Source organism: Pleurodeles waltl, chromosome 2_2, assembly GCF_031143425.1.
Source record: "Pleurodeles waltl isolate 20211129_DDA chromosome 2_2, aPleWal1.hap1.20221129, whole genome shotgun sequence".
NCBI lineage: Eukaryota > Metazoa > Chordata > Amphibia > Caudata > Salamandridae > Pleurodeles > Pleurodeles waltl.
This window is the reverse complement of record NC_090439.1, coordinates 29,234,555-29,259,369: the sequence shown is the minus strand read 5'-3', so window position 1 is coordinate 29,259,369 and position 24,815 is coordinate 29,234,555. Positions and strand designations below refer to the sequence as shown.

The 24,815-nt window shown below is 45.8% G+C and overlaps 1 protein-coding gene across 1 annotated transcript in view; it reads right to left on the bottom strand.

Moving 5' to 3' along the window:
• The window catches only part of VPS4B (vacuolar protein sorting 4 homolog B), a 242,685-nt gene that overhangs the window by 130,639 nt on the left and 87,231 nt on the right, over window positions 1-24,815 (bottom strand). The window contains exon 6 of the mRNA XM_069219440.1: window positions 5,386-5,542. Within this exon, the coding sequence (XP_069075541.1) occupies window positions 5,386-5,542 (157 nt within the window). The remainder of the gene's footprint in view (window positions 1-5,385; window positions 5,543-24,815) is intronic.

The window sequence follows — 24,815 nt, the reverse complement described above, 5'->3', positions numbered from 1 at the left end:
TCTTCATCAGATTCGGTCGCAGTCAGGGGAGCCTCTGGATTCACGCTGCAGGCATCGTTTTGTTGGCCAGGAAGGGTCAACCCAGGGTGGACACAAGGGCAGAATCGCTGGGGACCTACTCTGGACCGGTGGTCACCTGGACACGGGCCGTGGGCATCGGGTGCTGAGTGAGCACGACTCGTGGATCTGGGGGAGTTCTGGAGTCCTTGTTGGAATTTCTTGTGCACAGGACTGCTGCCCTCAGGAGTTCTTGGTCCTCTTCTGGGCAGGCCGTCCTCTGGGGGTTTGTAGAAGTCGCCGGTCCTGCAGGATGCGTTGCCTTTTTGTAGCAGGGCTTCTGAAGCTGCAGACAGGCTGTAGGGCTGGGTTAAGTCAGTTGGTGCCTGGAGTCTTCTCTGCTGGGTCCAGATTAGAAGCCCTTCTTTCTTCCTTCTTTTCCTCTTGAGGTCACCAGGAATCTGGTGAGCTAGGTTCAGGGGTGCTCTTACATCCTAGATTTAGAGACGTTACAGGGATCAGAGGGTAGGAGCCAATGGCAACTGTCCATAAAGGTGGCTACGCCCTTCCTGTGCCCACTGGCTTTTGGGGCGAGTCCCTGTACTCCAAACCAAGATGGAGGATTCTGAAGGGAGGGCGTCACTTCAGCTCAGGACACCCTAGGGGTGGTCCTAGCTGGAGTGGTCATTCCTCCATGTTTTACGTAATTTTAACCCCAGAATTGCTGCCAGAAGTGTGGGTTTGTCCAGGGGGCGGGCATCTCCACTCGCTGGAGTGCCCTGAGACACTAACAGGAGGCATGAGGCTTTGAGGCTCAACGCCAAGTGTTGCAGTTCCTGCAGGGGAGGTGTAAAGCACCTCCACCCAGAGCAGGCTTTGTTTCTGACTCCAGACAGCACGAAGGCTCTCACCCCATGGGGTCAGAAACTTGTCTTTTAATGTCTGGCTGGCACAGAATGGGCAGTCTTACACTAAAGGGTTGGGTAAAATATAGGGGGCATCTCTAAGAGGCCCTCTGGGTGTATTGTACAATAAATCAAACACTAGCATCAGTATCGGTTTATTGTGGCGAGAAGTTTGATACCAAACTTCCCAGCCTTCAGTGAAGCCATCATGGAGCAGTGGAGTTCGTAATGACAAACTCCCAGCTCATGTACTTAATATGGCCACACTGCACTTACACTGTAGGGGCATATTGTTCCTGCAGCTATCCCCTCACCCTGCCTTAGGGCTGTAAGGCCTCCTATAGGGATGACTTACCTATGCCACAGGCAGTGGTTTGCAAGGGCCCTGAGAGAGATGCCATGTCGACGCTACCTTTTTCTCCCCACCAGCACACACAATCTGCAATGGCAGTGTGCATGTGCCTGGTGAAGGGTACCTGAGCGTGGCACAATACATGCTGCAGCCCTTAAGGACCCTCCCAGGTCACCGAGCCCCTGGTACCACTGGTACATATTGGAAGGGACTTCTGTATGCCACAGGTGTGCCAATTGTGGGAACAATGGTACAGTTTAGGGAAAGATCACTGGTGCTGGGGCCCGGTAAGCATGATCCCAAGCACACTCTCAGTCAAGTCAGCATAAATATCAGGCAAAAAGTGTGTGTGTGTGTGTGTGTGGGGGGGGGGGTAACCATGCCAAAAGGGGCACTTTCCTACATCGGTGACATTCGTATTGGTGCGGACACTTCAGCAAGTGGCGTTGACTGTGGCCCTGAAGGTAGGAGTCAAGCGTGGCACTGATGGTGGAATCGCAGACCGAGCCGAAGCAGAGGAAGGGGTAGGCCTCTGAGTCAAGTGGTACAGTCCGGATCACGGATGGATCCAACTTGAGGCCCGCTCGGATTCATTGGTTCTGAAGACACTCCAGAGGGATTCGGTGTGGCACCGAAATTTTGGGCTATGGCTCCCCTTAGCTGTTGCATTGTTGCTGTCCATTCAGGGTAAGGCAGAAACAGGACTACCACAATCTGTTCCATGGTGAGAGAATGAGACTGTTTTGGTGTATAGAGTGGAGTGTTGCACGACTCAAAATACCGGGGGTTGTAGGACACCGAAGACCCATACTTGGTTTCTTATATTTTTTGTGGGGTATCTGTGACTTACCTGAGCCCCGTGACCTCGATAAAGAACAGTCATGGGAGAAACAGGAGCCTAAACTTCGACCTTGAGCACTCTTTCAACATATGGAGCTTTGTCTTGCAGTCGTGGATGGCTTTCTTGTTCATCTTAGCACAGGATTGACGTAACAGAGTCCTGTTTGGAGCAGAGGCACCACATACAGATGTAGCCAGTGTCTGTAACCAACAACTGCTATATACAGTGACAACACAGTTTAAACCCTGTAGTCTTAGAAGATGACAAGGTCTGCACACTAGTTGATAATCCTGGGAAAATCTCTCTCAAAGGTGACAACATTTGAGAAGCACTAGATCACGGAACTTAAGTCAGCACGAAGGTGGCACATATATAAGGGCCCCAACGTCACAGCTGGGGCAGACTGGACCAGGCGTCGAGATGCACGATACACCTATCAACACATAAGTGAATTGCAACAAAAAGTTTCCCGATCCAGTCTGATGCCTAGGAAACTTCACAAGGTTAGGAGTCTGTGGTTACAAGCCTATTAGAAGCAAGATTTCTGGAGAGTAGAGTGGACAGGTTTATGTTTATAGCCCGTATAGAAACAGTCACTTTGTGTAGTCCACAATCCTGCAACAGGTACACTATATGCCAAGGTTGTATGTAGTATTTAGTCAGGACCCAATCTCTTCTGGCACAGAAAATTGAAGAGCCCTTGCAAACGCACAAATGCCAACCTCACACAAGAAACATACACATGTATCTAGCCCGAGGATGTAGCATTTCCCAAACCAAGACGTATGGAATGCTCAAATGAGTTATTCAATGGTAATGATAACCAACGGATTTTCTTTTTGTTAATCCTTCAAACCTTAGAGTTCCTCACTACATCATTCTTTTTAGAAGAGGGTACTACTATCAAAAGGCATGTTTAAAATGGCAGCCTAAAGAACAAGATACTAACCTTCAGTAACAATCTTTCTGGTATAGACTATCTAGTCACAGATTCCTCCCCTACTGACTCTGGAAACATTTCAGCAGTACTTCTTTGCCCCAGCAGGTGCCATGCAGCTCCAGAAATTACATGCTAAACCTATATAGTCACCACACCCACACGCAAACGTCTGATGCTTTAAGACTCTCAGTGCCCCCAGACGCAGAGCCCCAAATGTAAATTGGTGTGACCCCTGAGCAGATTCCTAGACTTGGAATCTTGTTAATGGATTTAGGCCAACCACAGAAGGTCCTGCAGGACTGAGCATGAAAAAAATGCCCCTCTTAGCGTACCCGACTATCCAGACAATAGTGCTTTGTGAACCTATGAAGGGACACTCACGTAGCCTCATGACAAATGCCTAGGACAGGGACTCTCTGTGCTAACCCAGAAGTAGCATCTTTGGTCCTGGTAGAATGGGCATGCAGTCCTTCCAGAGGCTGCTTCATTGCCAATGGGCTGCTGATCTTAATACAGAGGAGGATCCAGCAGGAGAAAGTTGACCTCTACACAGTTTTGCATTTATTTTTGTTTTGCCCCAGAGACCCATAAAACCTTCCATAAAACCTCAGCACTCTTTTGGGGTCCTAGCAATTCTCCTTAGAGGGGTGAGGATGAGCAAAAAGCACCAGCAAGATGATGGTTTGACAGATGTGAAATGGCCTAACAATCTTAGAAAAAGAAGAGGCTTATGACTGCAAAATCAGAGTGTCTGAGAAGGTGGTGGTGTACGGCAGGTTAACACACAGAGATAGGAGCTCACTCATGTTGCGCTGAAGATATAATGAGGATGAACAGGAACTTGAAGGTTAGGATCCACAAGGAACAGCTATGAAACTCCTCAAACGGACTGCACATCAGAAATGCGAGCACCAAGTTAAAGTTCTATTGTGGCACGCAAAAGGGGAGGGAGGAAACAAATGCTGTAAACCTTGCAAAAAGCTCAGAACGACTCGAGACTTAAAGAGATACCCTGGCAAGTGCAAGAAAGCCAAATGCTAATCTTTAACTGTGCTTGCCTTCCCTGGCTGAGGAAAAACAATAAAATATCAGATAATGCTGCCTAGAGGGGTTCTCTCTGCCCAGGACCGCACCGAGCCACAAATCGGTTCTAATAACAGAGGTATACAATTTTCATCAATGGGCGCCCTGTTGTCAAGATGACATCAACCACCTCCAAATGAAGGTCGAAGGTGTTTGGCCATCGCTGCTCAATCTCTAAATATGAAGGAAGAGATTGCAAGGGTCTGGGTGCAGAACCCTGCCCTGTTGCTGTGACAGCAGATTCTCCTAGAGGGGCAGTGTGATTGGAAGACAGATGCTCAAGCCCAGAAGTTCGGGATACCATACACAGTGTGTCCAATCCATAGCCATTAGGATGACTTGGGTCCAAACATAAACAGAGACCATCTCCTTCTCAGGATACATGGCGTGTTGCTAATCAGGCTGAAGTATAGTGCTAGATGGGAAAGGGAAGAATTCCAGGCCCATGCCTGGGTATGTGAGAGGCTATCTTCTGATTCTTTTACACATATTATGCTCTTAATGTCACAGCTACCTGCATGGACAGCTTAGCGACAGCATACAGAACTGATTAAAACATCCTTTTTATATTTTCATACACACAGACAGGTAAACTTTTTTTTGAGTGTTGTATTATTTTTGACCAGCGCAGTAAGTTCATTAATACCAAAACAAGAGAAGCAGTATTTTGGTGAAGAATGTAGTATTAAGCCAGCCCGTGATGAATCCAGTACATCTCTACAACACACCACACTAGGATATTGCAAAGCAATTTGTTCTGCATTATATAGGGAAAAATTTACAACAAAAAAAAAAACATTTCTGCCTACTACTTCTAGTCTTGAGGATTGTTTGGTGTCTATATACATGTTATTAAATTATTTTAACAAATGTGGATCTTTAAATGTCTTTAATTATTATTTTATTTTGGAAACATCTGAATAGATCCATTCTTGTACAAAAGGAGTGGAAAAGATTGCTGCCCAGCACTGGATTAGCAAATATGGAAGGCATAGTTTCATACCAGCAGCGTGCAAAAAATTCCACACCTAAACAAGCTCATCTTTTGATTGTCACAAATTAAATTGTAATGTTAATTTACTTTAAAAAGCTATGGTTCTCTGGCATGCTACTAAACAAAAGCTGTGTGCCATTAACCAAAGTGGCACATAGATTGTGCAGGCTAGCACTCTGAGCACTCTGAGCACTGGAAAGCCAACTGTACCTAGCCAACTACAATCAAAGTACTTAGCTAATGACAAATGAATACACATATTGAGCCCCTTACTTTTCACTTTCTCCAAGCCACTTTGAGACGAGATCTGAGGAGGATATAGAAAAAAATGTAGAGTTGTTGGCCTCTGTTGCAACAGCTTTGGCCAAGTATGATTTTCCAGTTCCTGGTGGGCCAAATAGAAGAATTCCTCTCCAGGGAGTTCTTTTGCCTGGATGTGAGAAAATAAAAGGAGTTGGATTAAGTTAAGAAACCACTACACTTGAGCTACAGCAAATTTCAGCTATATTATTCATAGTGAGAAAATAGTTAAATACAACATCAGAGTGCATTACAGAAATTACATAGTTTGGTAGAGAAGAAACCTGTGTAAGAGCACAGTATAATACAGTGTGACTGATCAAAAAGACAAATATATGAAAAAACATCTATATCAGGGGGTGCATTTCTTGAATGTGAGATATATAAGTGAAAGGCATTTGTCTAAAGAGAAGAAGATATACAATGATGAAGAAGATTATTTAAGGAGTTATGCAATGTACATTAAGTTAAGATATCCACACCTGGAGTCAAATAGATTATGTAATGAAGAGTTAGTTCAGAGGTTATTCTTTTTTAAAAAGAGGACACAGATTTAGAAAGGGAGAGCAAGTCTAATCTCTCTGGATATACTGAAACCTGAAAAGGAATGCAACAAGGTGGATTTTTTTTTATTGCTTCAGCGACGTGAGAGGTTTCTTTGCGAAGTGTATTTGTGCTAGATACCACTCGCAATACACCAAGATTTACTAGCCTCTTAAGGTAATTTGACATACTGAGTTCACATGTAGATCTGAGGAAGGTGCTTGCTTAGAGAGGTAAACCATGTGTGTGATTTTATAGCCCATGTCAGATGATCACATTTATCTGGTTTAGACAGAAATCTGGCTATAGCATGTAGGAGTGTTTTGATGAGAGCTACATGGATTGCAGGTAGGTGGAAAGAAATGGATGCAGTATAATTTGATATGACCAGGGTTTGTTCTAACTGCTTCAGATCATCTTTAGATAAAATGGCCTGATGGAGCCAAATGGTGTCTATTGGAAATAGAGTTCTTGCCACAGCTTTTATGTGTAGGTTCTATATTAAGATTTTATCCAGGATGAATTAGACAAGTCTAGAAATTCATGATATCCAAGTGAAGATTGGAATTTTTAAGGTTATCAAACCCTACTAACATTATGTCACCAGAGGGCTTAGAGCTAATGATGAGGAACTCAGTTTTTTTTGCTTTTGTAATAGGAGTTCCTAAAAGGACATACAATCTTGTGTTCAGATTAGGTTGTGTTTGAGGTTTTTTTGGTATATTTCGGTTTATTGCAAGTGCAAATTTTATTTTCATAGCGCCTACAACCCCTGATGGGGTGTTAAAGTGATTTGTCGCAAGTAGCACGCTACTCTTAAGCCAAACATAAGAGGTTAATAAGTAATAGATTAGTGTTTTTTCCATTTTCTATGAGTGATAGTTGTATTTAGTTTGTGCTCTAGATTTCTTGTGTTTAGTAGAGTTTAGAGTGTGATAGATTGATTGCAGCAATTGTAAATTGTTAATATATTGCGCTTATTACTCCTGACGAGGCGTTGAACCCTTTGCGGCGAGTAGCACTCCACTCTGGTGCCAAAAATAAGAGGTTATAAATTGATAGATTAGTGTTTTTTTCTTTTTCTATGAGTGTTAGTTGTATGAGGTTTGCGCTCTTGATTTCTTGTGTGTTTAATACAGTTTCAAGTGGGATAGATTGATGAGAGTGGATTTTAAAGAGGAAAAAGTAGGTTGTTTCTGTAAGTAGAGGTCGTGTGTGCCTTTTAGTTGGTGAGAAGGGTAAAAAGGAAGGGAAAGTTTGAGAAGGATGTTTTGTAGTTTACAGCAGATGGAAAGGTTTGGAATGAGATAAGGAACAACGTTGTAAAGGAGTGACCCCAAGGGACCCTTGGCTACTACCCTACACACCACTAAATTCAGTATTTAGGGGAGCCCCTGTCACTAGAGAAACAGATCCTGACGACCTAAACAGACCAAGGACACAGATGAGCCGCAAAAGCAGAAGAGGAGAAAAGAAGCAGCTGACCTTATATCAACCTTGCTGGCCTTATTGCAATCCTTGACAAAACTTGCACCAAAGTCGACTTGTCCTGCAGTTGTGATTCCAGAAACCCAGGAGGACTACCTGCCTTTGAAAAAGATTCAAGCTCTCCCGTCAACAGCAGACCTACTCTCCAGCAAACAACAAAAGAAGGGATTCTGAAGCCTCTGGAACCACCAAAACCCGACACCTGAAGTCACCACTACACCCGCCATCTCAAACCAGAGTTGAAGTGGACCACCAGTGCCAACAAAGTCACCCAGCCATTCAGAGTCAGAGTCCATTGTGGTTTCACTCCTCCTGGACTTCCGGATGATGCCTGCAGCCTCGGCACGGAGACCCCCTCTACCACGACCGCTCCAGTCATACAATCCCGACAACTCAGCAACCATCGCCCCTGAGCCATGGAGAAGAGGACGAAAGGTGCCCACCTGAGCCCCGCTGTTGGTTCAGCCTGACTGGCCTCCTCGCCAGAGCCTGCAGCTTCTTTCTGCAGTGACATATCCCCATAGGAACACATTTGGCACCTGACACTATTTTTTACACTGCACCCAGCTGCCCCTGTGCCACTGAGTGTACTGTGGCTGCTGCCTCAGACCTTGCCCACTAATCACCTTAACTCCTGGAGATTGGTCTCGTAAGTCACTGTACTCTACCTGTTTGCAGAACTTGTTTTTTCTCCAATAGGATAACATTGCAGAACTCAGAAACTGCAAGAAAATAATTCCTATTTAAAAAAGTACTTACCTGAACAATTTTTTTCTGATGCCTAAACATATTTGACTATTGGGTGTATTTGTAGATGTCATGAACTCCTCGGTGTTAAGTATAAGGCTGCTCGACCACACTACCCCTAAATAGAGCACTTTTTGATTCCATAGCAAAACCTGTCCACTCACTGGGGAACCCCTGGACTCTTTACACGGTATTCACATATGACATAAAGGGTCACCTTCCTACATTACCTTCGACATATACGAAGGCACATGGCAAGGTTGTATTGGCTAGAGAAAAGTGCTCTATATAGATACCCATATGTGCACAGAAGTAGGTTTGTTTTACATGGTCTGATGTAAACAGTTATCTTGTGGTGAAGTATGCAAATTGTGCACTACATTTGTACCAGGCATAAACTCTTCTACATATGTACCCATATGAAAGGAGAAGCAGCAATTATGACATTTTCTGATAAGAAAGTCTCTTGTGCTGCAATACACCATTTTGTCTATGTACAATTGCATATGCTTATAATGAGAAGCATAGTTTAGATGCATGTATCTGTATCACCTAAGTACTAGTGGTACAAAATGCCCAAAAAGCTTTAAAGACCGCCAAGGGGTTTAAAACCAAGACTGAATAAGATTGAAGCACAAAAAAGCTCTGGAGTCCTGCCAAAGATTTGAGTAGTGGCAGATGTGGCTGACTTGGAGCATGTCAGGTCACTAGGATAAGTATGATCTGTAACATTCAACTGTGCCTCCAATTATCAATCTGAAGGATACGGGTCGAGAGGTTTACTGTGGTCAACGGCATGAATGCGTCTGAGAGGCCTTAGAGAATCGTCACACATCATCATTGACCTGAAATGAAGCATTCCCGTTGTTGTGTCTTTTAAGTCTAATTATGACCTGGAATCTTGGTGGGTAATCGCTATGTGAAGTGTTTCATTAAGAGGGTTTCTCCTCAATGGTATTGCGGAAGGAGGGAAGGGAATGATTAGGTTTGTGAGCCATAGCTTTCACAGGGGTAATGAGGATTGTATAACTGTTTAGGAGGCATGTCTAACTGTGGCTTGCAATGTGTAGATCTGTTCATATGGTGGACTTCTGTGTAATGACTGTGGGGCTTTGGGAAGCTGGAGTGAGGGGTTTATGAGTTGCTTGAAGGCTAAAGCTATTATCAAACTGATATGTTGTAAGTGAGTAAAGATAATGGAGGAGATCAGAGATCTGTGTGGAGTTGTTTTAGTAGGAATAAAAGGAGAATCTGAAATTTGGTTCTCTGGTTTTGTAGTCTGGGAGATGTAAGTGTGGGATGATCCTGCACGTTGTTATGCTCCCGAACACTACTCAATATCCTGACAATTTTTTTGTATAGAAAAATGGATGTGAGATAACAGGTTCTGAGGGGGCATAGCAGTGTCAGAGTTAGAGGAAGCATGACTAGCAGCTTGTTCATGGGTTTGCTTAGAATCTGCTGCAGTCATACCACGTCTGCGGGGAAAGACTTTTAACAGAATGGGGTGATAGCATGCCTGAATTGTAAGAGTTCAGTAATGTGTGCACATTTAACATCACAATTGGGTATGCGGGGCCAGTTGTAGTAATGGAGATTACTGAAAGAGGGAGAGATGTATCCAGTCACAGTGGGGATCCTTGTTCTGCTATGAAACTTTTGAGCATTTCAGAGATAGACGTAGATGCAGAGCTGTATTTTGACAAGAGGTTGTTTTTGTTAACAACTGTAATCAGTGTACTGGGGGTCATGTCTGAATGTACAATTACATTGCTATTGGATTAAAATGCTGAAATGGAGTAGCCATTTCTGGAAGTTATACCCTGTAGAAATTTAGTTGTCACAAATTGGGTTATTAATTTGGGAGCGAGTGATCCCCACAACAGGACTAGTAAAATCCACTCGCATTGGTGAGTATTATTTGATCAGGTCGAGCTATTTTTAATACTTACTTGTCCGAGTTGAAACTGAACAGATTTTCAGTTCAGTTGAAAAGTGGAGGGGTAAAAAAAGATGCCTTTAAACCTGTCTTTATGTCACATTTGCTCTTTGTTCACAGTCAGAGGTCAAAAGTTAGTTTTTCTTACAATAAATTTTCCTTCTGACTGCAGAGTTCCAGAACTCTGTAAGGTGAACTGTGTGACCAGCTGCTTAGAACGTAAAATAAAAGGATATTGGGTGTCAGGTTTTTTGTAACACACAACATTTAAAAGACTAAGTCAACTGTGCAAACATTTCAAAATATATTTCAGTAGTTGTGAAAGCTCTTTTTAATATGTCAGTGTGATGAAAAAATATTTTCATAGAATGAAAACAATTCAGAATACTTTACATGTTGATGTGCAAATGATATGTTTTCTGAAACCCAATTGTCACAGATTGTTAATACACTATATCGTTTTATCAGTAAACCTGCAAGATAGTGGAGAGGTTTTTTGGACATTTCTTGGAAAGATACTTTGTGTAGATGACAATATGTTACCACATCATGGTTTAGTAATACAGTTATTAAAATTGAGTGTTTAAACAAACTGTAGGAAGTTGGCTCTGTATGTGCTATTTCAAAGTAAGGAATAGCATGCACAGAGTCCAAGGGTTCCCCTTAGAGGTAAAATAGTGGTAAAAATAGATAATACTAATGCTCTATTTTGTGGTAGTGTGGTCGAGCAGTAGGCTTATCCAAGGAGTAGTGTTAAGCATTTGTTGTACATACACATAGACAATAAATGAGGTACACACACTCAGAGACAAATCCAGCCAATAGGTTTTTGTATAGAAAAAAATATCTTTTCTTAGTTTATTTTAAGAACCACAGGTTCAAATTCTACATGTAATATCTCATTCGAAAGGTATTGCAGGTAAGTACTTTAAGAACTTCAAATCATCAAAATTGCATGTATACTTTTCAAGTTATTCACAAATAGCTGTTTTAAAAGTGGACACTTAGTGCAATTTTCACAGTTCCTAGGGGAGGTAAGTATTTGTTAGGTTAACCAGGTAAGTAAGACACTTACAGGGCTTAGTTCTTGGTCCAAGGTAGCCCACCGTTGGGGGTTCAGAGCAACCCCAAAGTCACCACACCAGCAGCTCAGGGCCGGTCAGGTGCAGAGTTCAAAGTGGTGCCCAAAAACACATAGGCTAGAATGGAGAGAAGGGGGTGCCCCGGTTCCGGTCTGCTTGCAGGTAAGTACCCGCGTCTTCGGAGGGCAGACCAGGGGGGTTTTGTAGGGCACCGGGGGGGACACAAGCCCACACAGAAATTTCACCCTCAGCAGCGCGGGGGCGGCCGGGTGCAGTGTAGAAACAAGCGTCGGGTTTGTAATGGAAGTCAATGGGAGATCTAGGGATCTCTTCAGCGCTGCAGGCAGGCAAGGGGGGGGTTCCTCGGGGAAACCTCCACTTGGGCAAGGGAGAGGGACTCCTGGGGGTCACTTCTCCAGTGGAAGTCCGGTCCTTCAGGTCCTGGGGGCTGCGGGTGCAGGGTCTCTCCCAGGTGTCGGGACTTAGGTTTCAAAGAGTCGCGGTCAGGGGAAGCCTCGGGATTCCCTCTGCAGGCGGCGCTGTGGGGGCTCAGGGGGGACAGGTTTTTGTACTCACAGTCTTAGAGTAGTCCTGGGGTCCCTCCTGAGGTGTTGGATCGCCACCAGCCGAGTCGGGGTCGCCGGGTGCAGTGTTGCAAGTCTCACGATTCTTGCGGGGAGCTTGCAGGGTTTTTTTAAAGCTGCTGGAAACAAAGTTGCAGCTTTTCTTGGAGCAGGTCCGCTGTCCTCGGGAGTTTCTTGTCTTTTCGAAGCAGGGGCAGTCCTCAGAGGATGTCGAGGTCGCTGGTCCCTTTGGAAGGCGTCGCTGGAGCAGGATCTTTGGAAGGCAGGAGACAGGCCGGTGAGTTTCTGGAGCCAAGGCAGTTGTCGTCTTCTGGTCTTCCTCTGCAGGGGGTTTTCAGCTAGGCAGTCCTTCTTCTTGTAGTTGCAGGAATCTAATTTTCTAGGGTTCAGGGTAGCCCTTAAATACTAAATTTAAGGGCGTGTTTAGGTCTGGGGGGTTAGTAGCCAATGGCTACTAGCCCTGAGGGTGGGTACACCCTCTTTGTGCCTCCTCCCAAGGGGAGGGGGTCACAATCCTAACCCTATTGGGGGAATCCTCCATCTGCAAGATGGAGGATTTCTAAAAGTCAGAGTCACCTCAGCTCAGGACACCTTAGGGGCTGTCCTGACTGGCCAGTGACTCCTCCTTGTTTCTTTCTTTGTTCCCTCCAGCCTTGCCGCCAAAAGTGGGGGCCGTGGCCGGAGGGGGCGGGCAACTCCACTAAGCTGGAGTGCCCTGCTGGGCTGTGACAAAGGGGTGAGCCTTTGAGGCTCACCGCCAGGTGTTACAGCTCCTGCCGGGGGGAGGTGTTAGCATCTCCACCCAGTGCAGGCTTTGTTACTGGCCTCAGAGTGACAAAGGCACTCTCCCCATGGGGCCAGCAACATGTCCCTAGTGTGGCAGGCTGCTGGAACCAGTCAGCCTACACAGATAGTTGGTTAAGTTTCAGGGGGCACCTCTAAGGTGCCCTCTGTGGTGTATTTTACAATAAAATGTACACTGGCATCAGTGTGCATTTATTGTGCTGAGAAGTTTGATACCAAACTTCCCAGTTTTCAGTGTAGCCATTATGGTGCTGTGGAGTTCGTGTAAAACAGACTCCCAGACCATATACTCTTATGGCTACCCTGCACTTACAATGTCTAAGGTTTTGCTTAGACCCTGTAGGGGCACAGTGCTCATGCACTGGTACCCTCACCTATGGTATAGTGCACCCTGCCTTAGGGCTGTAAGGCCTGCTAGAGGGGTGTCTTATCTATACTGCATAGGCAGTGAGAGGCTGGCATGGCACCCTGAGGGGAGTGCCATGTCGACTTACTCATTTTGTTCTCACTAGCACACACAGGCTTGTAAGCAGTGTGGCTGTGCTGAGTGAGGGGTCTCTAGGGTGGCATAATGCATGCTGCAGCCCTTAGAGACCTTCCCTGGCATCAGGGCCCTTGGTACCAGAGGTACCAGTTACAAGGGACTTATCTGGATGCCAGGGTGTGCCAATTGTGGGATCAATGGTACATTTTAGGTGAAAGAACACTGGTGCTGGGGCCTGGTTAGCAGGGTCCCAGCACACTTCTCAGTCAAGTCAGCATCAGTATCAGGCAAAAAGTGGGGGGTAACTGCAACAGGGAGCCATTTCTTTACACAAGCCCCCCCCAGCCCACAGGCCAGGAGACTCAGCCCAAGCTGGGAGAGTCTTCCTAGTCTGTCAGGCGAGGAAGAGTAGGAGAAATAGGCTGGTTAGTTGCAGGGCCTACTCTGCCTTACATCCTTCTGTTCAGGTCATTCCCTTTGGGGAACTGACCTACATCCACAGTGATAGGACCTAGTCTGAATTGCCTCTTGTCTGCCTCTTCAATGTCTCCACCCATTCTTTCTATTTTGGTCTTAGAGGTATCCACCTCTGCTAACCTTATCTTGGCCAGGGTTACCCCTAGCTTACCCAGAGAGGTTACCCAGAGCTGGAGTAACCCCACCATGACCAATAGGGTCAGGGGGCCTAACTTGCTATTTGGCATGGGGTCAGACCACCATGCTAAGGATAGTGCAGCCATAAAGGCTAACACCCAGCAGAGGCCACTGACAGCTGTCAGTGCCCAGAACCACACCTTTAGCTCTTCACCTAAAAGGGAAGGGGCTAAGTTACAGGCCTCTTTGGGTTCAGGTTGCCTGTCTGCTGTATTAGAGTGGGGGGTTACCACATCTTGTAGTAAACACCCTTCTTCCACTCTTTCTTCTGTTAGCTGAGGAGCCACCCACTCAGGTTTAACAGTTGCCTGACTAACCAGGACTTCTTGTGGGTCAGGTTGGACTTTATCAGGGCCATTTTTGGAGTTCTCCCCTACTGGAGCAGAATCTCCTTGGCTTGCTGTAACCTTGGCTAAAGGTTGTCCACCCTTCCTACTCTGTTTTCTTTTCTTCTTCTTCTGGGGCCTGCTGGCATTTACTGCAGAGGCAGGACTTCCAGAATCCTTGGGAGAGGACTGGCACTGGACCAGTTCCTCTCTTGGGCTCTGACTAACCTCTGGGTAGTCATTTCCAAGGAGACAATCAAGGGGGAGGTCTGTACTGACTACTACCCTTCTCCAGCTAAGAGTGCCACCCACTTCTATGGGTACTAAAGCCACAGGCCTCTTAGTGACCCTGTCTAGGCTAACTCTTACCCTGGCAGTCTCACCTGGGATGTACTGGTTTGAGAGCACCAGCCTGTCATGCACAATAGTGTGACTGGCACAAGTGTCTCTCAGGGCAGTGGTTGGGATTCCATTCACCAGTAGGTGGTGGAAGTGTCTACTTCCCTCTGGAATCTCCAACTCACCTGTTGGGCCCTGTTTCCAGTTGAAGGCTATGAAGACCTCCTCATCTGAGGAGTCATCTCCCATGGCTACACTGGTTACCCCTGGAATCTTGTTCTGGGGTTTGTTTTTGGGACAAGAAGTGTCCTTGGTGTGGTGCCCAGACTGTTTACAGTTGTGGCACCATGCCTTAGTGGCATCCCAGTTCTTACCCTGGTACCCACCTTTGTTTTGGGTTGTGTCTTGGGGCCCACCCACCTGTTCTGGTTTTTGGGGGCCTACAGAGGACTCTTTTTCTTTGTTTCTAGTGCCACCCACTTTCTCCTGGGGAGTTTTTGTAACCCCTTTCTTTTGGTCACCCCCAGTGGAAGTTTTGGTTACCCTAGTCTTGACCCAGTGGTCTGCCTTCTTTCCCAATTCTTGGGGAGAAATTGGACCTAGGTCTACCAGATACTGATGCAACTTTTCATTGAAGCAGTTACTTAAAATGTGTTCTTTCATAAACAAATTATAAAGCCCAACATAGTCACACACTTCATTTCCAGTTAACCAACCATCTAGTGTTTTTACTGAGTAGTCTACAAAATCAACCCAGGTCTGGCTCGAGGATTTTTGAGCCCCCCTGAATCTAATTCTATACTCCTCAGTGGAGAATCCAAAGCCCTCAATCAGGGTACCCTTCATGAGGTCATAAGATTCTGCATCTTTTCCAGAGAGTGTGAGGAGTCTATCCCTACACTTTCCAGTGAACATTTCCCAAAGGAGAGCACCCCAGTGAGATCTGTTTACTTTTCTGGTTACACAAGCCCTCTCAAAAGCTGTGAACCATTTGGTGATGTCATCACCATCTTCATATTTTGTTACAATCCCTTTGGGGATTTTTAGGATGTCAGGAGAATCTCTGACCCTATTTAAGTTGCTGCCACCATCGATGGGACCTAGGCCCATCTCTTTTCTTTCCCTTTCTATGGCTAGGATCTGTCTTTCCAAAGCCAATCTTTTGGCCATCCTGGCTAACTGGATGTCCTCTTCACTGGGGTTATCCTCAGTGATTTCAGAGGTGTTGGTCTCTCCTGTGAGGGAACCAGCATCTCTGACTATTATTTTTGGAGTCAGGGTTTGAGGGACCCTGTTCTCCCTAGATAGGACTGGTAGGGGGGAATTTTCCTCCAAGTCACTATCTTCTTCCTCTGAGTTGCCACCCTCAGAGGGGTTGGCCTTTTCAAACTCTGCCAAAAGCTCCTGGAGCTGTATTTTGGTAGGTTTGGGGCCCATTGTTATTTTCTTTATTTTACAGAGTGACCTTAGCTCCCTCATCTTAAGATGGAGGTAAGGTGTGGTGTCGAGTTCCACCACAGTCACATCTGTGCTAGACATTTTGCTTCTAAAAGTTGGAATACTTTTTAAGAATCTACAACTGGTTCTAGAATCTAATTCAAACTTTTACAAACTTTTAAACTCTAAAAGAAATGCTAAACAGGATCTAACACAAGGCCCTAGCAGGTCTTTTAAGAATTTAGAAAACTTTTCAAATTGCAAAAATCAATTTCTAATGACAATTTTGGAATTTGTCGTGTGATCAGGTATTGGCTGAGTAGTCCAGCAAATGCAAAGTCTTGTACCCCACCGCTGATCCACCAATGTAGGAAGTTGGCTCTGTATGTGCTATTTCAAAGTAAGGAATAGCATGCACAGAGTCCAAGGGTTCCCCTTAGAGGTAAAATAGTGGTAAAAATAGATAATACTAATGCTCTATTTTGTGGTAGTGTGGTCGAGCAGTAGGCTTATCCAAGGAGTAGTGTTAAGCATTTGTTGTACATACACATAGACAATAAATGAGGTACACACACTCAGAGACAAATCCAGCCAATAGGTTTTTGTATAGAAAAAAATATCTTTTCTTAGTTTATTTTAAGAACCACAGGTTCAAATTCTACATGTAATATCTCATTCGAAAGGTATTGCAGGTAAGTACTTTAAGAACTTCAAATCATCAAAATTGCATGTATACTTTTCAAGTTATTCACAAATAGCTGTTTTAAAAGTGGACACAGTGCAATTTTCACAGTTCCTAGGGGAGGTAAGTATTTGTTAGGTTAACCAGGTAAGTAAGACACTTACAGGGCTTAGTTCTTGGTCCAAGGTAGCCCACCGTTGGGGGTTCAGAGCAACCCCAAAGTCACCACACCAGCAGCTCAGGGCCGGTCAGGTGCAGAGTTCAAAGTGGTGCCCAAAAACACATAGGCTAGAATGGAGAGAAGGGGGTGCCCCGGTTCCGGTCTGCTTGCAGGTAAGTACCCGCGTCTTCGGAGGGCAGACCAGGGGGGGTTTTGTAGGGCACCGGGGGGGACACAAGCCCACACAGAAATTTCACCCTCAGCAGCGCGAGGGCGGCCGGGTGCAGTGTAGAAACAAGCGTCGGGTTTGTAATGGAAGTCAATGGGAGATCTAGGGATCTCTTCAGCGCTGCAGGCAGGCAAGGGGGGGGTTCCTCGGGGAAACCTCCACTTGGGCAAGGGAGAGGGACTCCTGGGGGTCACTTCTCCAGTGAAAGTCCGGTCCTTCAGGTCCTGGGGGCTGCGGGTGCAGGGTCTCTCCCAGGTGTCGGGACTTAGGTTTCAAAGAGTCGCGGTCAGGGGAAGCCTCGGGATTCCCTCTGCAGGCGGCGCTGTGGGGGCTCAGGGGGGACAGGTTTTTGTACTCACAGTCTTAGAGTAGTCCTGGGGTCCCTCCTGAGGTGTTGGATCGCCACCAGCCGAGTCGGGGTCGCCGGGTGCAGTGTTGCAAGTCTCACGATTCTTGCGGGGAGCTTGCAGGGTTTTTTTCAAGGCTGCTGGAAACAAAGTTGCAGCCTTTCTTGGAGCAGGTCCGCTGTCCTCGGGAGTTTCTTGTCTTTTCGAAGCAGGGGCAGTCCTCAGAGGATGTCGAGGTCGCTGGTCCCTTTGGAAGGCGTCGCTGGAGCAGGATCTTTGGAAGGCAGGAGACAGGCCGGTGAGTTTCTGGAGCCAAGGCAGTTGTCGTCTTCTGGTCTTCCTCTGCAGGGGGTTTTCAGCTAGGCAGTCCTTCTTCTTGTAGTTGCAGGAATCTAATTTTCTAGGGTTCAGGGTAGCCCTTAAATACTAAATTTAAGGGCGTGTTTAGGTCTGGGGGGTTAGTAGCCAATGGCTACTAGCCCTGAGGGTGGGTACACCCTCTTTGTGCCTCCTCCCAAGGGGAGGGGGTCACAATCCTAACCCTATTGGGGGAATCCTCCATCTGCAAGATGGAGGATTTCTAAAAGTCAGAGTCACCTCAGCTCAGGACACCTTAGGGGCTGTCCTGACTGGCCCGTGACTCCTCCTTGTTTCTTTCTTTGTTCCCTCCAGCCTTGCCGCCAAAAGTGGGGGCCGTGGCCGGAGGGGGCGGGCAACTCCACTAAGCTGGAGTGCCCTGCTGGGCTGTGACAAAGGGGTGAGCCTTTGAGGCTCACCGCCAGGTGTTACAGCTCCTGCCGGGGGGAGGTGTTAGCATCTCCACCCAGTGCAGGCTTTGTTACTGGCCTCAGAGTGACAAAGGCACTCTCCCCATGGGGCCAGCAACATGTCCCTAGTGTGGCAGGCTGCTGGAACCAGTCAGCCTACACAGATAGTTGGTTAAGTTTCAGGGGGCACCTCTAAGGTGCCCTCTGTGGTGTATTTTACAATAAAATGTACACTGGCATCAGTGTGCATTTATTGTGCTGAGAAGTTTGATACCAAACTTCCCAGTTTTCAGTGTAGCCATTATGGTGCTGTGGAGTTCGTGTAAAACAGACTCCCAGACCATATACTCTTATGGCTACCCTGCACTTACAATGTCTAAGGTTTTGCTTAGACCCTGTAGGGGCACAGTGCTCATGCACTGGTACCCTCACCTATGGTATAGTGCACCCTGCCTTAGGGCTGTAAGGCCTGCTAGAGGGGTGTCTTATCTATACTGCATAGGCAGTGAGAGGCTGGCATGGCACCCTGAGGGGAGTGCCATGTCGACTTACTCATTTTGTTCTCACTAGCACACACAGGCTTGTAAGCAGTGTGGCTGTGCTGAGTGAGGGGTCTCTAGGGTGGCATAATGCATGCTGCAGCCCTTAGAGACCTTCCCTGGCATCAGGGCCCTTGGTACCAGAGGTACCAGTTACAAGGGACTTATCTGGATGCCAGGGTGTGCCAATTGTGGGATCAATGGTACATTTTAGGTGAAAGAACACTGGTGCTGGGGCCTGGTTAGCAGGGTCCCAGCACACTTCTCAGTCAAGTCAGCATCAGTATCAGGCAAAAAGTGGGGGGTAACTGCAACAGGGAGCCATTTCTTTACACAAACTGAGAAACACTCCTGCCCTGATGGCACTGTTGTTAGTAAACTAAAAGAAGTCCTAGGTTATGTGGGCTAGATCTCATGGGTATGTGGGCTAGATTCTTGTGATGCATGCAGCAAACGTTAGTTTACGTAATCAAACAAAAGAGTTTTTTTTGTACTGCAGAAATGCTGAGGTAACATTTGAAGGTGCAATCATATGTGAGAATTAAGAAAAAGGAGACTCTGTAAACTATTTGCCTAGGATCACACAATTTGAGAACCGTTTACGGGTCAAGTACATTACAGTTGGGTCGAGTAGCTTATTTAAATTACTTGACCTGCAGGTCTAGTAACATTTTTATGATTTATCGAGCCCTATACAAATTCAATATACATTTTGATTAGGCCAAACAGTTCTCAGAGAATCCCAGGTCAACTGCTGGTAATTCACACACAAGCAGCAGAAAAATCCCAAAATAAGTGTGTGTTAGGTTCGAGCAGGACCAATAATTTCGAAGTAAAGAACACCAAGTAAAATTTCCAAAACTGATTGAGAAAATTAGTGAAAAATAAAGTACAAAAATACACCAATATAAAAAAAAATAGGCATAATGCACTTGGAGAAAGTAAAGCGCTACTGAAAAACAGTTTGCGGTTGACTGGGACAAGGGTGCAATTTCAGGAAAACTGCAGTGAGTAGAGATCACATACACAAAGTGTTTCAACTCAGTCAAAGGTTTTACTTTCTAATATAGTTTCCCAAATGGATGTCCAATTATCCAGCGGACTAAGGTCCTAGTCGAATATACTGCTGTTGTGCTCCTGATGAAGCCATTGGTTTTGGAACCTAAAGCTCAGAGTAAGGTAAAGTTTAATTTTGTGGCCGCTGAGAGTGCTTCGCTAGTAGGATGGATATGTATCCTTTCCCCAGTGAAATGTTTAACCTTCTGACTTAGTCACTTTTTGGTTCTCAAAATCCTCCAGCAAGGTAAGGGTGAAAGCTCTAACCAAGGCATGACTCTAAGAGGCCAAATACTTTTAACCACGAGTTCCCACTGAACCCTTTTCAGCACGTCAAAATCCTCCAAGCACAATGAGCCTGAATTTTTTTTTAGCCACCTTGTGTGCAACCTTCCTGAGTAATCCTCTGTCCTTTATCCCGGTCCTCTTGCGGTTTTAACAATAAATAAATGACTCATTAGCACTTTTCTACAACTGCTGGGAAGGAAAATGTTACTTACACAGTAAGCATTTGTTCACGGCATGTAGTGCTGTAAATTCAAGTGCTATGCATACTCCTATCTAGTTTTGGGTCTGGAGTGGTGCAAGTTGTTTTTCTTCGAAGAAGCGTTTTGAGTCACAGGATCAAATGACTCCTCTTTTGGGTGATGGTGAACATGGGCATCAACTCCTTTGTTAGACTGTTTTCCCACAGGCGGGTGAGAAAAGGAGTGTATAGAGAAGAAGTATAGAGAAAGATGTCCATGCAAATGTAACTATATATGTACAAATGTATACAAATATATTGTATCTGGAACAGCCACAAGTGTCCGGGGAGGAGGGAGGGCTCATGTGAGTCTACAGCACTACATATCATGAACAAATGCTTACTGGGCAAATAACATTTTCCGTTCAATGGCATGTGTGGCTGTAGATACACATGCTCTGCACAGAATGTAACCCAGTCCCTCCCATAAAAGAGGTGGCTAGCATGTGGGAGTTGAAGTCGACTGAAAAAATGTTCGTAGCACAGCCTGACCTGCATTGGCTTGCTGACGTGCTAGTACACCCACACAGTAATGTTTTGAGAATGTATGTGATGTAGACCACGTCCCTGCCTTACAAATATCAGCTACAGGGATGTTTCCAAGGAAAGCCACAGTGGTGCCTCTAGCAGTAACAGGTAACCATCTCTTTGCTTTAGCATACAAGTCTGTATACACCTCTATATCCATCTAGCTATACCACTTTTGGATATTGGACTGCCCTTGTGAGGTAGTGAAAATGCTACAAAGAGCTGTTTAGTTTTCCCAAAGTCTTTGGTTCTGTCAATGTAAAACATGAGTGCTCTTTTAACATCAGAGTGTGGATGGCACTTTCCACAACAGTCAGGCTGCGGAAAGAAGACTGGTAGCTCAATGGATTGGTTTATATGAAATTGTGAAATCACTTTAGGAAGGAACTTCGGGTTTGTGCGAAGGACCACCTTGTCTCTGAGTTTGGACGAAAGATTCTTCCAAGGTTAGGGCCTGGAGCTCACGGACACTCCTGAGTGATGAGATGGCAACTAAGAAGGCCACCTTCAAAGAAAGGTATTGAAGAAGACATGAATTAAGTGGCTCAAATGGAGGGCCCATGAGCCTGGGAAGCACAATATTGAGGTTCCAGGATGGTGCAGGAGGCACCAAGGGTGGAATCACCCTTTAAAGGCCTTCCACAAAAGCATTCATGACTGGGATTCTGAACAAAGAACTATGTTGCATATTCTATAGATATGCAGCTATAGCTGCGAAATGTAGGTAAATGGAAGTGTAAATTAAAGTTGCTTTTTGTGAATGGAGCAAATAACATACAATGATTTTAACAGCAGCTTTGATGGGGCTAATACGTTTACGTTGGCAGTAGCAAACAAAATATTTCTATTTTGCAGCATAACATCTTCTAGTTGTGGGTCTATCAGCTTCCCTGAGACTGTCAATGCATTCCGCTGGCAATCCTAGGTAACCAGACTATGACTTCAGGAGCCATATCGCAATAGTTGGGTGACCTGGGGACTGGATGTCTGATCTGTCCTTGTTTTTGAGCGGAAAAGCCCAGACTGTTGGGAAGCTTCTTGTGGGGAACTACTGATGGGCCCAGAAGTGTGGGAGCTACAAGGAACATGGTGAGAGACATTTACCTGATCCTCCACACCACAAATGGAATGAGAGGGAGAGATGGAAAAGCGTAAGCAAATATCTCTGACCAGTTCATCCATAGAGCGTTTCCCTTAAATAGAGGATATGGATACCTGGAGGCAAAGCTTTGGCATTAGGCATTTTCTGCTGTGGCAAAAAGGTCTATGAAGAGTTCCCCACTTAGTGAAGCATGTTTTAAGGACTTGTGGGTGCAGTGCCTATTCGTGGACTTGTTGCATCCTGCTGAGCAGGTCTGCAAAACTCGCTGTCCGTCCCTGTGAGATTCTCTGCCACCAGGTTAATGTGGTGGTGCAGAGCCCACTTTCATATTGTCTGAGAAAGTTGGCACAATTGGGACAACAGTGCCTCTCCCCCACTGTTTCTGTAAATATGGCTGTCATGTTGTCCATGCGCACTAAGACAACCTTGTGAGACAGTGATGAAGAAATGCTTCCAGGGCTAGAAATACTGCCTGATTCTCAATGTAACTGATATGTAGGGATTGGCGACTGAGATCCCCAAGGCCCAGTACTGTGAGGGCTTGAACCAAACTCGTCAGTGATGCATCTGTGGTTAGAATGACCTGAGGCACAGGGTGCAGGAAAGGCCACCCTTTCAACAGATTGGTGGTGTTCCACTATTGTACAAAGCGGGGAGTATGGCAGTCTAACAATATTAGATCTTCTTGGTGACCCTGTGACTGAGACCACTGAGACAGACACTGCTGTAAGGGATGCATGTGGAGTGTGGCATGGAGAACAATGGCAATACAGGACTCGATCATCCCTAACAGGCGCATAATAGTCCTTACTGTGTGTGTGCGATTCTCCTGAAACTGGGGGAGAAGAGACTGAAAACTAAGAACGCGGGCTGGGTTGAGGTATGCTAGCCCCAACTCTGCACTGAGAATAGCTCCTATAGTGGGCTGTATCTGAAGGCTTTGGAGGTGGGATTTGGAAAAGTTGAGTGTGAAGCTCAGAGTGTGAAGGAGATCTACAGTCAACTGAGTGTGGTATTGGCACTGTTATAAGGTCCTGGCTTTGATGAGCCAGTCACCTAAGTAAGGGAGCACATGGATGTTCTATCTTCTGAGGTGTGAGGCAACTATTGTTAAACACTTTTTGAAAACTCTAGGAGCATTTGTGACCCCGAAAGGCAGGACTTTGAACTGGTAATGTTTGCCTGCACTAATAAACCATAAGGATTTTCGGTGTGCAGGGTGGATGGGAATATGAAATTAGCTGCCTTTAGCTCTATAGCGATCAAAAGGTTGTCTTGTTGCAGAAGTGGAATAGCATCTTGAAGAGTAACCATGTGAAAGTGTTCTGTCAGAATGTACTGGTTTAATGGTCTGAGGTCCAGAATAGGCCTGAGAGCGCTGTCCTTTTGGGGAATGAGGAAGCATAGAGAGTATACCCCTGATCCCTGGTGTTGCAAGAGAACAGGCTTGATGGCCCCTTTGAAAAGAAGAGATTGAACCTCTTGTTTGAGAAAGGTGAGGTGCTTGTGGGATAGCTTATGTGTGCTAGGGGGAATATTTGGAGGAGTGACCCACTGGTCTGTGACGATGTTGACAGCATTCTGAATGAAAATTTTGGAGCCATCCTCTGACAGGTGTGGAGTGAGCAGGGGGAAGGCGGAGGCAGTCACTACTTTGCAGTGGAGGAAGAGCATCGGGAGGTGGTACTCTTATCTCTGCCCTTATAGCTGTTGCCTCTGTAGGATCTCCTATAGAAACCCCTAGAAAGGGGGTGGGGGTTAAGGCTGTCTGGTTTGGGAAGCAGATGCCTCAGAGGATGTGGATCTGTAGGCAGCGCTGAAAGTGGGCCAATTAAAAGCTCCCCTTTGTGTGGGGGACTGTAAAGCACCCATGGCCTTTGCTGTGTCTTTTTTTTTAAATTTTTTTTTTAAGCTTCTCAAGGGTAGTTTCCACTTGAGGACAAAAAAGATGCTTCTTATTAAAAGGCATTTTAAGGACACCTTGCTGTAATTATGGTTTGAAATCAGAGCAGTGGAGTCATGTGTGACTTCTTATTAGGCCACTCGTATTGATGCTGTGTGCAGCTATATCTGCAGCATCCATGGCACAACGGATGGAATTATTAGATACTGTTTGCCCTTCAGCAACAATTTGTTGCCCTCTCTTGCGCTGCTCATCTGGGAGAAATTGAAGGAGCTGAACCATTTCATCCCAGTGAGCCAGTCATATCTAGCCAGTAATGCCTGTGAATTGGTGTAGGAAGGTAGCCTCTTTCTAGCCTTGTTACCCCCACTTTTGGCCTGTTTGTGAGTATATGTCAGGATGTTTTCACGGTCTCACTGGGATCCTGCTAGCCAGGGCCCAGTGCTCATAGTGAAAACACTATGTTATCAGTGTGTTTATTATGTGTCACTGGGATCCTGCTAGCCAGGACCTCAGTGCTCATAGGTTTGTGGCCTATATGTGTTCCCTGTGTGGTGCGTAACTGTATCACTGAGGCTCTACTAACCAGAACCTCAGTGTTTATGCTCTCTCTGCTTTCTAAATTTGTCACTGCAGGCTAGTGACTAAATTTACCAATTGTCATTGGCACACTGGTACACCCATATAATTCCCTTGTATATGGTACTTAGGTATCCAGGGTATTGGGGTTCCAGGAGATCCCTATGGGCTGCAGCATTTCTTTTGCCATCCATAGGGAGCTCAGGCAATTCTTACACAGGCCTGCCACTGCACCCTGAGTGAAATAACGTCCACGTTATTTCACAGCCATTTTACACTGCACATAAGTAACTTATAAGTCACCTATTTGTATAACCCTCACTTGGTGAAAGTTGGGTGCCAAGTTACTTAGTGTGTGGGCACCCTGGCACTAGCCAAAGTGCCCCCACATCGTTCAGGGCCAATTCCCCGGACTTTGTGAGTGCGGGGACACCATTACATGTGCGCACTATACATAGGTCACTACCTATGTATAGCATCACAATGGTAACTCCGAACATGGCCATGTAACATGTCTAAAATCATGGAATTGTCACCCCAATATCATTCTGGTATTGG